This window comes from Dromiciops gliroides, chromosome 6, assembly GCF_019393635.1.
Source record: "Dromiciops gliroides isolate mDroGli1 chromosome 6, mDroGli1.pri, whole genome shotgun sequence".
In the NCBI taxonomy this organism is placed as follows: domain Eukaryota; kingdom Metazoa; phylum Chordata; class Mammalia; order Microbiotheria; family Microbiotheriidae; genus Dromiciops; species Dromiciops gliroides.
In genome coordinates, this window is record NC_057866.1 from 260,653,589 (window position 1) to 260,669,233 (window position 15,645).

At 35.5% G+C, this 15,645-nt stretch overlaps 1 protein-coding gene across 4 annotated transcripts in view; it reads right to left on the reverse strand.

The window, feature by feature from the left end:
* Nucleotides 1-15,645, reverse strand: part of MTHFD2L (methylenetetrahydrofolate dehydrogenase (NADP+ dependent) 2 like) — a 146,387-nt gene that overhangs the window by 82,971 nt on the left and 47,771 nt on the right. For 3 of the 4 annotated variants that reach the window (XM_043971879.1, XM_043971883.1, XM_043971882.1), the window contains exons 4-5: nt 12,962-13,114; nt 8,508-8,615 (exon numbers count right to left, since the gene is read on the reverse strand). In XM_043971879.1, the coding sequence (XP_043827814.1) occupies nt 8,508-8,615; nt 12,962-13,114 (261 nt within the window). The remainder of the gene's footprint in view (nt 1-8,507; nt 8,616-12,961; nt 13,115-15,645) is intronic. The other variant, XM_043971881.1, reaches the window with a different exon arrangement.

Genomic DNA, 15,645 nt, shown 5'->3' on the forward strand with positions numbered 1-15,645 from the left:
TTCAAGACATTCCTTTGAAATGAACAGTCATTTTGGTAGACTGCTAAGATACTATTTCTTTCATAAAGTTCATCTTTATATGAAGTCTTTCGGCAGTGTAGATTACAGAATTCAAGATTTGGAGCATGAAGTGGGTACGTAACCCAAACCTCTCCCTTTGGAAGAGGAGGAAGAGGGTTAGAAATGTTCTTAAGGTCACATAGGTGGTAAGTAAGCAGAATTTGAACTCAGAGGTTATAACCCCAAACCCAGAAGCATCCTCCCTAACAACAATACAGTGAGACCACTAAACTATCCAGATGTCACACAGAATTCTCAGGATATAAAAATAGAACATAATCTCTTGAAGATATTACTAAGGTAGAAATAAAGGCTTGTGGAAACTGTATCTGTCATCTTAAGACCAGCCTAACTAGGTCTGGACAAGTTCTTTACCAAACAGGTTTCATGGTGATGAATATTTTGACTATAGTAACTCCTGATGAGTATCATCTACTAAGCCAGAAAGGACCTGTATCAGTAGTCTTTGGGTGACTAACACCTTTCTGTTAACATTTTAAGGTAATAGAAACAAAGTACTAACTATTTAGTAAATTGCATGGCCAATATGGGAATGGCATCTTAATGGATTTAAAAATCCAACATATCCAGATGTTCAGTCTATTGCCAGAGAGGAAATGACTATGGCAGAGTAGGGACATAGGTACATATGTAAAGTATGCTTAATTTTAATTGGCAGCTTTTGTTACTTCCTTACTTCCCCACTCAAGTAGTCATCCCTAATAACAAAAAGAGAGGGGGGTAAAAAGCAATTCAGTGAACCAACTAACACATCAATGGAATCTGACATTATTTACAAAATTCCACAACCAGAGTCACCAGCTTCTTCAAAGAAAGTAAGAAGGTAGATTTTTCTCATCTCTTGTGTAAAGTACCAGTTTTGGTCAATACAAGAAGGTGATGGCTACACAAATCTAACTCCTTTAAATCTATACTTTTCTTCATTATTCCTGAAGGTCCCTTGGATAATGACATGGACAGATCCATGTTTCCATCCTTTACAAACCCAATCTCCAATGACTTTGGAATTCATCTCAAAGAACAATCCAAATTTGTCCTCCATTTTTTGGCTTTAGGCTAGCTCACTAACTTCAGCTATCTCTATTCTCCCTAAAGTTGAGGCTGAAGGCAAATTACAATGAAAGCCAATTATATTGAAACACAAGTTTTGGGTTTTTTTGAAGTTTCATCAGCCTAACATTTAGAACCACTGTCTTAAAGAAAGTAAAATATATTAATGTTTCCCTAGGCAATTTATAATAATAAATATTTTCTATTTAAATATATTTAGCAACTCAATGACCAAATCAGGCTTTTGTTTATTTTTTTTTTACGTAGATCTGAACAGGTGGAATCAATTGATCCCTAAGATAATATTCAACTTTAAAATTCTATGATTTGGGGTCTAAATTCTAGGCTAACCCCTTCTTTATAATCAGAATCCACTCCTGAAATCATAAGAGAAATCAGAAGTGGGAAGAAGATTGGTCATATAATAAGGAGACCCAGGTGCTTATCTAAATGTTTCTTCCTTTATAAATATAGGACGAAAATTGTTCCACCGACTTCAGTGGAGTTGTTGTATATTAAAAAAAAGTGGTACTGATTAGAATACCATAAAATCTGAATAATTATTAGTAAAGTGCATATCCTCCCTTGCGATCAAGAGCAGCTGCATATATTGGTTGGGGGGAGGGAGAGGAAAGGGCATAATGGCACCCACTACATAGGAAACACATTTAAAGGATAAAGAAAAAGGCAAATTTAAAATGAGGGACTGGAATAAAAGATGTTATTCTTCAGGCAATTCGGAAAAAAGGGATAGTAACCAAGTTTTCAGATAAGGCAATGCCAAAATTGATACTGCTAAGAGAGATAAATGATAAATTTTTATTTATGTGGACTGGGTGAATTGGTAGATAGATATAGAGATGCAAAAAAAGAAAATAGCATTAATAAAACATTAAAAACACAGAAGAAAGCAGAAGAAAGTAAAAAGAGGGACATAAACATTCAGATTAAATTTAATATATACTTTTTGCGGGGCAATGGGGATTAAGTGAGTTGCTCAGGGTCACACAGCTAGTGTCAAGTGTCTGAGGCCGGATTTGAACTCTCAGGTCCTCCTGAATCCAGGGCCGGTGCTTTATCCATTGTGCCACCTAGCTGTCCCCAATTCAATATATCCTTTTCTTTCCTTTTCTTTTCTTTTCTTTTCTTTTCTTTTCTTTTCTTTTCTTTTCTTTTCTTTTCTTTTCTTTTCTTTTCTTTTCTTTTCTTTTCTTTTCTTTTCTTTTCTTTTCTTTTCTTTTGAGGGGCAATGAGGGTTAAGTGACTTGCCCAGGGTCACACAGCTAGTGTCAAATGTCTGAGGCCAGATTTGAACTGAGGTCCTCCTGAATCCAGGGCTGGTGCTTTATCCACTGCGCCACCTAGCTGCCCCTCAATATATCCTTTTAAAACTTTGTTATAGAAGTTCATGGTTTCATAAAAAAATTGGTTTTGGTCACCCATTTCAATCATGTCTGACTCTCTGTGACCCGATTTGGGTTTGTTTTGTTTGTTTATTTTGGCAAAGCTACTGGAGTGGTATGCCATTTCCTTCTCCAATTCATTTTACAGATGAGGAAACTGAGGAAAACATGGTTAAGTCACTTGCTCAGGGTCATGCAACTAGTAAGAGTCTGATACCAGATTTGAACTTAGAAAGATAAGTCTTTCTGACTAAAGACCTGGCACTCTATCCACTGTGCCACCGAACTACCCATTTCATATAAAATACTCTTTGATTATTCTTCATATTTCAAAATGTTCATGATGGTTAAAAGTCTTATGTTCATAATAAAAAAAATAAGAAAAAGCAATGAAAAAAAGATGAAAACCTCTGAGGTTAAAAAGCATAATGAGGTGTTTAGCCAATCATGAGATACTTAATTATTCAATAAGAAGCCACACTGAAGAGCATACCTGAATGAAAATGGGGATACAGAGTTTGATCAAGTTTCCTAAGAGCACATTGGACTAAGCATTATCTTTCTTTCAGAAATTGTGTGAGACAGGATTTCCTGCTTTGTGGGTTTTAGAAATGTGTTGATAAGATAGGCACAATTGATTTGATATGTGCATATATCAATTCAGTGGCAGAATTTTAAATGCTCTACCTCAAGGCAAATATAATGAAAGAATCACCTTGTCCTTTATTCATTTTAAGACTAAAATAAATGAACATATGGATGGAGAGCTTTCTCAAATGAGATATTTGTAAAGGCCTTAGCACAGTGTCTAGCACATAGCAGGCACTTTAGAAATATTTGTCTACTTTCTTCCTTTTTAAGGGAAATATATTATTTATATATATAAGGATCAAAAATCCTTTGGAAGGCTTATCTGCCTACAAGGAGGGCTGTACGAAAGCACATTTGATTCGTACTCTTTTGGCGGGGGGCAATGAGGGTTAAGTGACTTGCTCAGGGTCACACAACTAGTAAATGTCTGGTACCAGATTTGAACTCAGATCCTCCTGAATCCAGAGCGGGTGCTTTATCCACCTAAAGCACATTTGAAAAAACAGTTGTCAGCCTCTTTAAATTCACTCTAAGAAAAAGTCTGTTGTTCCCTTTGATAGACAGTTCCATCATCAATGTGGGTTCAACATTAATGCATCTTTTTAAGCTAACTTAGAGCTTGTCTCACTAAATGAAATACCATATATGAGGGATAAACACAAAAGACAGTGATTGTGGTATACACATATACACATATACAGGTGTGTGTATACACACACAATCATGGGTAATCCTCAACATTCACATCATTAATTTTCTGACTTCAAGAATTCCCATGATTTGGGGCAGGGGGGCAGGGAAATAAGGGTTAAGTGACACACAGCTAGTAAGTATCAAGTGTCTGAGACCAGATTTGAACTCAGTTCTCCTGAATGCAGGGCTGGTACTTTATCCACCGCACCACCTCGCTGCCCCCTCGCATGATTTTATTAGTAACCACATTTTTATTTTTGTGTTAGCAGTGGCATATATTCACAACCATGCATGGTAGAGAAAAAATGGAAGGCATGACACATGTAAGTTCGCGGAATGGCTGGTAACCTACTAGACCCTTCACTGTCCTTGTTCATTCTACTGTTGTAAAGAGCTACCCATGCATTTGTTGTATATTTTTATTGTTTGCCTTTAAGTCAACTCATGGTGTCTAAAGGTTTTTCTGATATAAAAAACAGGATCCATTGTTGGTGGAGCTGTGAACTGATCCAACCATTCTGGAGAGCAATTTGGAACTATGCCCAAAGGGCTATAAAACTGTGCATACCCTTTGACCCAGCAATACCACTATTAGGTCTTTTTCCCAAAGAGATCATAAAAAAGGGGAAAGGACCCACATGTACAAAAATATTTATAGCTGCTGTTTTTGTGGTGGCAAGGAATTGGAAATTGAGGGGTTGCCCATCAATTGGGGAATGGCTGAACAAATTGTGGTACATGAATGTAATGGAATACTATTATGCTGTAAGAAACGATGAGCAGGCAGATTTCAGAGAAGCCTGAAAAGACCTACATGAACTTATGCTGAGTGAGAAGAGCAGAACCAGGAGAACATTGTACATAGCATCAACAACATTGTGTGTTGATCAGCTGTGATAGACTTGACTCTTCTCAGCAGTACAATGGTCCAAGATAGTTCCAAAGGATTCATGATGGAAAATGTTCTCCACATTCAGAAAAAAAAAAAAGAACTGTGGAATCTAGATGCAGATTGAACCATAATATTTCTACTTTTCTTTGGGGTTTTTTTGGTGGTTTTTCACTTTTTCTCTGATTCTTCTTTCACAACATGACTAATGCAGAAATACATTTAATGTGATTGTACATATATAACTTATATCAGATTGCTTTCTGTCTTGGGGAGGGGAGAGGAAGGGGAGGGAAGGAGAAAAATTTGAAACTAGAAATCTTATAAAAACAAATGTTGAAAACTATTTCTACATGTAACTAGAAAATACTAAAATACTTCTATGATTAAAAAAACAACAACCCAGCATCCAAAGCTGACTATGGGCAGGCCAGACTTTGATGATGTCATTTCACTGAGTTCGAAATTGAACAAAGTTAATCCAACTTCAAGGACTCTATCAGTAATGAATGAATATTTACTGCATAGAATTATTGCTCAGCGGATCAGCAGCTCTCAGCAATTTATTATGTTAATAATGCATGTCACCACCATCATAAGAACTCTGACAGAGGTGAAACAGCCAGGTTTACCTCATTTGGAAAACACTGGTTTTGTTTCTAGCAACAGAAATTAAATTGTCCTCCCTCTAATACCCTCTTTAATATATAAGGGCATTTCTTATCCCCCTGACAATATAATCATAGTGGCCTATTTGTGCTGCTGCAATAAAGACAGGTTCCATTTTCTCTGACTAATAGGTATCAAAAATGGTCATTATTTCCTTTGTTTGCTAAGCCATCACCATGGATCTAGGTGAAAATATTTTTAAAATTTAAGGAAGGAAGGAAGGAGGGAGGGAGAGAGAGAGAGAAAGAAAGAAAGAAAAAGAGAGATGGAGGGAGGGAAGAAAGGAGGAAGGAAGGAAGGAAGGAAGGAAGGAAGGAAGGAAGGAAGGAAGGAAGGAAGGAAGGAAGGAAGGAAGGAAGGAAGGAAGGAAGGAAGGAAGGAAGGAAGGAAGGAAGGAAGGAAAGGAGGGAGGGAGGGAGGAAGGGAGGGACATTTATTAAGGACTTCCTCTTGTATTCAGGAACTATGCTTCGTGGGAGGTACAAATACAATTAAAAAAGACCATCCCTCTGGTCTCAAAGAATTTACATATAGATGTTTATGTATCATTAGTGGTAAGATTCAAATTCTGAAGCCCAAACACAGAAAATAGGATTGGATCTGGGGTTTAGAGAAAGGACTTTCATTATGGCTCAGTTATCTAACCTGGATGGGACTTGGCAAGTAATTTAACTTCTCTATGATATAATTTCCTTATCACTAAACTATAAATAATAAGAGCTGCACTAGAGAAATGTTGACCATATTTCTATTAGCAAAAGACATTCATTCCACCTTCTACCTTTGTACCCAGATGTCCCCCTAAACCTCATCTGGAATGCACTTCTCACCTCTGGCTCTTGTCTTCTCTCCCTTCCTTGCCAGATCAGCTCAGATGCCATCTCCTTCATGATGCCTTTCCTGCTGCCCCCCATCCCCAAATGTTAGTGTTCTTCCCACTCACCTTGAAATAATTCCCTATATATTTTTGAATAAATAGTAAAGCATTATTAGGTATCTATTATATGTCAGACACTAGGCTAGGTGCTGGAAATAAAAATACAAAACTGAGACAATCTTTTCCTTGAAGAAGATTAGATTTTAATAGAGAAACAACACACAGACTTAGAAATAGATCTGAGGTCAAGGTCTGGCTTTGCTACCAACTAGCTGTGTAACACTAGGACATCAGTTTATCTCTCCAAACCTCAATTTTCACATCTGTAAAATGGGTGATAACTGTTATAACAATTTGATAAAGTTCTGAGCATCAATAAGGCACACAAAATGATTTATAACTGTTATTGTTGTTGTTGAGTTGTATCAGTTGTGTCTGACTCTTTGTTTTCTTCAATTACTTGAAACAACAACTTTAGCAAAATTGCAGGATATAAAATAAATCCACATAAATCATCAGCATTTCTATTCATGACCAACAAAGTCCAGCAGTAAGAGATAGAAAGAGAAATTCTATTTAAAGTAACAATTAACAATATAAAATACTTGGGAGTCTACTTGCCAAGACTGATCCAGGAACTCTATAAACACAATTACAAAACACTTTTCACGCAAATAAAATCAGATCTAAATAATTGGGAAAATATCAATTGCCCATGGATAGGCCAAGCTAATATAATAAAAATGACAATTCTACCTAAATTATTTTACTTATTCAGTGCCATACCAATCAGACTACCTAAATATTATTTTATAGAGCTAGAACAAAATAATAACAAAATTCATCTGGAAAAACAAAAGGTCAAGAATATCAAGGGAACTAATGAAAAAAATGCACATTAAGGTGAGCTAGCTGTACCAAATCTGAAGCTTTACTATAAAGGGGCAGTCATCAAAACTATTTGGTACTGGCTAAGAAATATAGTGAAGGATCAATGGAATAGGTTAGGCACAGGAGACACAGTAGTAAATTACTTTAGTAATGTACTGTTTGATAAATCCAAAGACTCCAGCTTCTGGGATAGGAACTCAGCATTTGACTATTTATGACCCCATTTGGGGTTTTCTTGGCAAAGATACTGGAATAGTTTACCTCTTCCTTCTCAAGTTCTTTTTACAAATGAGGAAACTGAGGCAAACAGAGTTAAGTGACTTTCTCAGGGTCATATAGCTAGGAAATGTCTGAAGCCAGATTTGGACTCAGGAAGATAAATCTTCCTGACTCCAGGCCCAGCATTCTATCCACTGGGTTACGTAGCTGGGATTTATAATTGTAAAGCATTGTATATATGCATGCTACATATGAATGAGTCTAAAACCCCACCAAAAGGGGGGGGGGAAGTAAATCATTAAGATCATATTAAGAAACAAGAATGTAATTTCACATTTTTGAAAAATTGAGTATGTGTTATATGAAAATATTTACAGCTGTTCTTTTTTTGGTGGCAAAGAATTAGAAATTGAGGGCATGGATATCCATCAACTGGGGAATGGCTGAACCTGTTGTGGTATATGAATGTAATGGAATGTTTTTGTGCTGTAAGAAATGATGAGCAGGCAGATTTCAGAAAAACCTGGAAAGACTTACATGAACTGATGTTGAGTGAAATGAGCAGAACCAAGAGAACATTGTACACAGTATCAACAACATTGTGTGATGATCAACTGTGATAGACTTAATTCTTCTCAGTAATACAATGATCCAACATAATTCCAAAGGACTCATGATGGAAAATGCTCTCCACATCCAGAAAAAAGAAATATGGAATCTAGATGCAGATTAAACCATACTGTTTCTACTTTTTTTGTTTTTCTTTTTTGAGGTTTTCCCCTTTTGTTTTGATTCTTCTTTCACACATGACGAATGCAGAAATATGTTTAATTTGATTGTACATATATAACCTATATCAGATCACTTTCTGTCTTGGGGAGGGGGAATGGAAAGAAGGTAGGGAGAAAAATTTGGAACTAGAAATATTATAAAAACAAATGTTGAAAACTATCTCTACATGCAACTAGAAAATACTAAAATACTTTTATGACAAAATAAACAAGCAATTAAATAGATGAATAAATAAATGATTGAATGAATGAATGAATAGATAAATGAAAGAATGAATGAGTTAATAATTTGAATATGTGTGACTATTTCAAAAAATAGTAAAATTGATTCAATATAATATCCAGGGACATACCTCCAGGTCTTTCATGCTCTCCATCAGTGTGTAAAAGCATTGTGATAGGCATTCCTACATTCTTGGATCTTCCAACAACAACCACATTTTTCCCAAATGTTTCGATTCCTTAAAACACAGAGTTGGATTTGAATGGAGAAAGAGTAATGAGAAGCAATTTAAACATCTAAAAGGCCTACTAAAATAGTCCCCAAAGACATAAATTAAATGATTATCTGTGATCCGAAGACAAAAATTAAATGATAACTCTGGCATATTTAATAATGCAACATTCAATTTGTTTACATTTGTTTTAATACTACTAGTATCAAAGTAGCCCATATCAGGATTTTGCTTCAAATGATCACACAAATGATATTTAATCATTGTGATTTATTTGGAAAATTGTAGTTTAGTGGTTTACAAATGAATTATGCTGTGTTTAACATGATTGTAATGTATAACCTATATCAATTTGCTTACTGGCTTCGTGAGGGGGGAGGCAAGGGAGGGTGGGAGAAAAATTTGGAATTCAAAAAGTATCTTTATATGTAATTGAGAAAAATTTGAATAAACAAACAAAGAAATGAATGAATGAATGAATGCATGAATAATAGATGAATGAATAGATAGATGCATAAATAAATAAGTGGATGGGTGGGTAAATAAATAAATAAATGAGTGAATGAATGAATGAATGAATAAATAACAAGTGAATTATGCTGCACAAACTAGAATAAAGCCCTAGTATCATGCTTCCAGTAAGCTCAATCATATTTAACCCAAACCTAAATAGGGGAGGGGGGGGGGACAAACTATGAAAGAGAATATCTGACACAAAGCCCAAGTATTTAAATTCGTGGCCTTAACAGTGTTCATTATCTGTGTGACTTAACCTCTCTGGCCCTCATTTAACTCGTCTAAAATATGAAGGTTGACCAATACATCTCTAAAGTCTTTTTGAACACTTAAATTCTAAGAACCTATGACTTTTTCTCAGAAAATTGTTGTTTATTCTTTTTCTGTAAGAGAAGGCTACATTATTAGGAAGAGGCTAGATACCATCAGAAGCTGAAACAATGGCAAAAAGGAGAAAAGACAGCAAGAACATCCCCAGAGAAGTCTGGGGCCACTTAGACCAGAGGCAAACAAACAGTCCCACACAACACAATCAATAATGGAACTAAAGCAAAGGAATTGACATTCATAATGATAAACCTGAGTTATCAAAATCTATGTATAAGATTTTCTTTCTAAGCAGGCAAGGACATTGATAACACACTTCAGGTGGGGAAAAGGTAGTTGATATTTTTAATGACTTTAGTTAACTGGAAATTTCATGTGGAAAACCTCATTGCCTCAATGATATGATCAGCAGCTTGATGGTGCAGTGGATAGAGCACTGGCCCTGGAGTCAGGAGGGCCTGAGTTCAAATCCAGTCTCAGACACTTGACACTTACTAGCAGTATGACCTTGGGCAAGTCACTTAACCCCAATTCCCTCACCAAAAAAAAAAAATTCCGGATACAGCCCTACATTAATTGTGCAGCCCTGGCCAAGTTATTTAAACTTTCTGTGCCTCAGTTTCCTCACTGGTAAAATGAAGCTAATAGCACTTACCTCCCCAATTTGTTGTGAGGATTAAATGAGACAATATTTGTAAAATGCTTTACAAACTTTCAAGAATTATATTAGTGCTAGCTATAAGATAATATAATTTAGAGCTGGAAAGGACTGTCAGAGTTTCTCTAGTCCAATACCCTCTTTTTAGAGATGAGGAAATGGATCTCCATAGATTTAAGTTCCTACGACTATAGAAAGTAAATTAGAAAAGCAAGGATTCAAAGCCAGGTCTTCTTCTCTACATCCCAGTCCTCTCTTGACTACACAAGAAACAAGGGAGCATAGTACAAAAGGAAAGAATGACAGGCCACCTGGCCAGTGTTCTCCATGAACTCTTTACATCTTTCTTTCTATATCTCTTCTATTGTTCTGAAAGATATTTTCTAGTCCTTATGATGAACATTTGTTAAAAACAAAACAAACCACTGAAAAGATAATCACAGCTAATGTACCAACATCTGTTGCAGAGGATGAGGGAATGAAATTCTCTAAGGAATGAAAAAAGATTTCACAAATTAAATTAACAGCTATTTTAATAACTGATCACTTCAGAGCAAAGATGGGGATTGGGAAGTATGGTGAAAATTACTTGGAAAATGTGACTCAAGGTATATCTAGATAAATAGACAATAGATAGATGACGGGTAGGTAGATAGATAGATATAGATGGCAAAGAGTTGCAGCCTATACAGAAATTTGATGTCCTTATAACACAAATAATTTCAAAAAGAAATTCAGGAGACTTTGGATATTATAAATAACTGAATAATATAATAAAAATGAAATTTATTAATGAATAAAATGTCCCATTATTGATGGGAGAACCATTTATATATTAGCTGTCTGTGTGTAGTCAGATAGCCAACTTATTGAAAAAAAAGAGCTAAACAATCCCATATTAGATCATAAAAGAGAAAATACGGCATGCAATTAAAAGAACTCCTATTTGACCTACTTAAACAGATTATTTATTGATGCTGGGAAATTGGAAATCACTATTCATAAGCAAATAAATGACTGCAGTGAGATCAAAAGAGTCTAGAAATTGCTTCAGCCAGCAAAAACTTGATTTTTTTAAAATGGAAAGACATGGTAGCCAAGTGCAATACTGCCCTTAATATATAGAGTTTTGAGTAAAATATATTGGAAGGGGATTATATGGCCGAATATTATGAGTAGTGTTATATCATGGGTTTGCAGAAAGTTTGGCAAAAGAGACAGTTAACCTGGATAAACCTGAGGACATTGAGGGATGCAACTGGCATGAGGACAAAAAGATGCAATGTGGAGATGATACATCAAGATCTCTATAACAAACTATTTCTCTATCAATGGCATTTGATTCAAATGTCTTCCTGAGACATTTGAAATGGCACTAAAAATAAGAAATATGGAAAGAGGGGACAGCTAGGTGGCGCTATAGTGGATAAAGCACTGGCCCTGGATTCAGGAGGACCTGAGTTCAAATCCGGCCTCAGACACTTGACACTTACTAGCTGTGTGACCCTGGGCAAATCACTTAAGCCTCATTGCCCTGCCCAAGAAAGGAAGGAAGGAAGGGAGGAAAGAAGGAAGGAAGGAAGGAAGGAAGGAAGGAAGGAAGGAAGGAAGGAAGGAAGGAAGGAAGGAAGAAGGAAGGAAGGAAGGAAGGAAGAAAGAAAGAAAGAAAGAAAGAAACAAAGAAACAAAGAAAGAAACAAAGAGAAAGAAAGAAAGAAAGAAAGAAAGAAGGAAAGAAAGAGAAAGAAAGAAAGAAAGAAAGAAAGAAAGAAAGAAAGAAAGAAAGAAAGAAAGAAAGAAAGAAAGAAAGAAAGAAAGAAAGGAAGGAAGGAAGAAAGAAAGAAGGAAAGAAAGAGAAAGAAAGAAAGAAAGAAAGAAAGAAAGAAAGAAAGAAAGAAAGAAAGAAAGAAAGAAAGAAAGAAAGAAAGAAAGAAAGAAAGAAAAATGGAAAGAACACTTGGGCTAGGAAAAACATGGAGGCAGCACAAGTTTGAGGGTGTTAAGGGATCTATTTTCTTTATATTTGAAAAAGAAAATACCAAATACCTGGAAAAAATCAAGCATTGAAAAGCATAACAATCAAAATGTCAATAATTGCCAATCCATATGCCTACTTTTTGATTTCTGTAAAAATCTTCATAAGAATAATTAGCATATGTATGGAAGCATTAATACAGGGGCTTTTAACCATTGTGTTTGTGTGTGTGTGTCTGTGTGTAAAAAGACCCTTTGAAAGTATGTAGAAATCTGTAGACTCCTCAAACTAATGTTTTTAAATGCATAAAATGAAATACATGGGATTACAAAAAATGCATATTATTTAAATAGTTATCAAAACAGTTTTTGAAAGAAACAAGCAAATTCTTGGACGCCACATTAAGAACCCCTGCCTTAGCTGATTGAGGTCTGAGAAGAAACCAGGAAAGCTTTTACCAGTGGACAGTCCATGGATTTTACTCATATCCACAAAATGTCAAGAGATTTAGAATAAAATTTCTGACACAATTTGTGATACAGTACAATGGTGGCACATGAACAAGGGTTACAAAGGATGAGAAGGTGTGGATGGAAGCATCCATATTAATAAGGTCATCAATCTGTGAAAGTATTTTAAATAGCTTTCAAATTAGCACTCTCTACAGCTTCCCATCTTCCCCCATTTCTCAGGATTATGACCCTAAGTCTTAAATCCAGAAGCAGAACATTTGTCAATCATATATGTTAGTAAGACTTACCCATTCATTCATTCAATATCTATTGTCTACCATGTGAATGGAATGTGTAAAAAGTAATACATCAATGAACAGCTTAGTATTTCATACCTACCCTCCTCAGATTATTTCTTGCCTACCTGTTCTTTTTATTATCTCCCAAACAGCACAGGCAGTTGCTGGTATCATAGAATGTTGATCCAGACATAGTCGTCCAACATTGACAATATGAAATCCATCTACATCTTTTCCAGGTGCAATTCCATTACAGACCGTTCGTTCAGCTATGTGTTCTGAAAGATATTCAAAATTGACTCATGCATTTAGAAATCCTGGGAATCAAATTGTAAAGAATCATGTCAATTTCACTCATTGAGGATCCTAGGGTTTTATGAATGATTTCATTTTCTTACCACTTCCTTGACATTCAAATAGTAATGATAAAATATTATTTAATCATAATCTACCTAATACATATATATTATATGGTGTTAAAAGCAGGTCCCTTCATCTTTCTGGACCTCAGTTTCATTAGCTGTACAATTAAAAACTGAAACTAAATGATCTCTAGGGTCCCTATCTGTTCTAAATTCTAGATACTATGAAAGTCCAATGCCAAGAGACCACTCTGACCAAAAACAAGTCTATATCAATGATAAAATATTTTTTTCTGCCCAGAAAGGAACCACATATTTGATCTAGACCTTGATTTTATTCATGATTTTTATAATAGTAGCATTTTGGTACTTCAGATGATTATCATGAATTACAATTAATAAGCATTTCATAAGGAGCTCTGAGAGCCAAAGAGGAGAATGATTGACAGATGTTAAGGAATTATTTGCATCATTAAGACTGTCTACTCATTCCAATAAAATGCTTGAAGAATTTATATTCATAAATCATTAGCACAACGCAACCCCAGATATATTTACTTGTTACTAAAATAATGAATTATGGGAGGAGACAGATATACTCTAAGTCATGAATGAACAGAAATGATCATACATAGGCTACCTGTGATGTCACTGGCTAAAACAAGTAATAAGTACACAAATAGAGAACATATTATATGATCTTATTATTCCACATTAAGTAATTTAGGTTATTAACAGCCCAACTTTTAACCTATTAACAAAACAACATATCCAAAAGTGCCAAAATGAAGTATCTGTTACATTAAAATTCCTTTGCCAATTATATATTCCATAGTAGTCAATCAAGGCCAGCTTTTGACACATATAGGCAGTGTTAACCTGGACAAGCTCTTTAACCTCTCTGTGCCTCAGGCCATTCTCTAAAACTTCAAGTTGAAGAGAAGGTGCCAACTTCCATTGGTGTAGAGAGTTATCTTATTTGGGAATTCCATATACTGATGAAATAATAAGTCTAAACAAACCATTTTTTCAAAAGACAACGCCTTGAGTCTAAATTTTATTTTTTTCTGGAAGCTTTTTTCCCCTCTAACTTGGACCTTTTAGCTTTTAGACAAAAAGAATAAATGTATTATATTGTGATAAAGGCTTGTAATTTCCCCCTATAGACAAATTGAATTTATGTTTATTAGATTACTATGATTTTAATAATATGCCAAAATAGTAGCTTAAATCCCATATTTTTTAAAAGTCGTGTTTATGGAAGAGAAATCATGCATTTCTAAATTCAACATTTTGTTCTTCTTTCCATAAATTAATTTCATTTAGTGGATTGTTAGGCAGCTAAGTGGCCCAGAGGATGAAGCATTGGACCTGGAGTCAAGAAAACCTGAGTTCAAATCTGGCTTCAGATACCAGCTGTATGACTATGAGTAAGTCATTTAACCTCTGCCTCACTTTCTGTAAAGTGACAATAATGAAAGCACTTACTTCCTGAGGTTATTATGAAGATAAAATGAAATATATGTAAAGTTCTTTGCAAACCTTAAAGCACTATATCAATGCTAGTTATTGTTCTTATTAGGCACTATGAATTGTTTTTGTTGTTGTTGAATCGTTTCAGATATAGCCAATTCTTCATGATCCCATTTGAGCTTTTCTTGGCCAAGATACCAGAGTGGTTTGCTATTTCCTTCTCCAACTCAGTTTAAAGATGAGGAAACTGAGGCAAAAAAGGGCTAAGTGACTTGCCTAGGATCACACAGCTAGTCAGTATCTGAAACAAAATGTGGTCTGCTGTGTCATGTCTATTCATTGTTGGAACACAGGGAGAAAAATGTCCCAAATAAATTTATCCTTTTTCAAAAATTTACCTAGGACCAATCCTTTTTCCAAGAAAGAAGAACCAACCCCTCTTTCTTCTCCTCCTTCCCTTAACAACAAATGACCTCTTTATTTAAAGACCTAGAATTCTAACTATTTTGTGTGTATGTGTATATTTTGTTTTGTGTATATGTGTGCATTTTGTTTTGTTTTGTTTAGGTCTGGGTCTATGTATTTCTCTTTTTTTTCTTGCAGGGCAAAGAGGGTTAAGTGACTTGCCCAAGGTCACACAACTAGTAAGTGTCAAGTGTCTGAGTTCGGATTTCATCTCAGGTCCTCCTGAATCCAGGGCCAGTGCTTTATCCACTGAGCCACCTAGCTGCCCCCTGGGTCTATGTATTTCACCCAGGCTGAAAGTACAACAGTCATCCATGAGTACTGATCATCTTGGATACTTTAATCTGCTCCATTTTTCAAATCTGAGTTGGTTCACCCCTCCTTAGGCAATTTGGGGATTCTCCACTCCTAGGAGCTCACCATGTTGGTGCCCTATTTCGTGTAGACAACCAGTTGGCTTTAGTGACACTGCAGCTCACAACTCCTGAGCTCGAGCCATCCACTCAGCC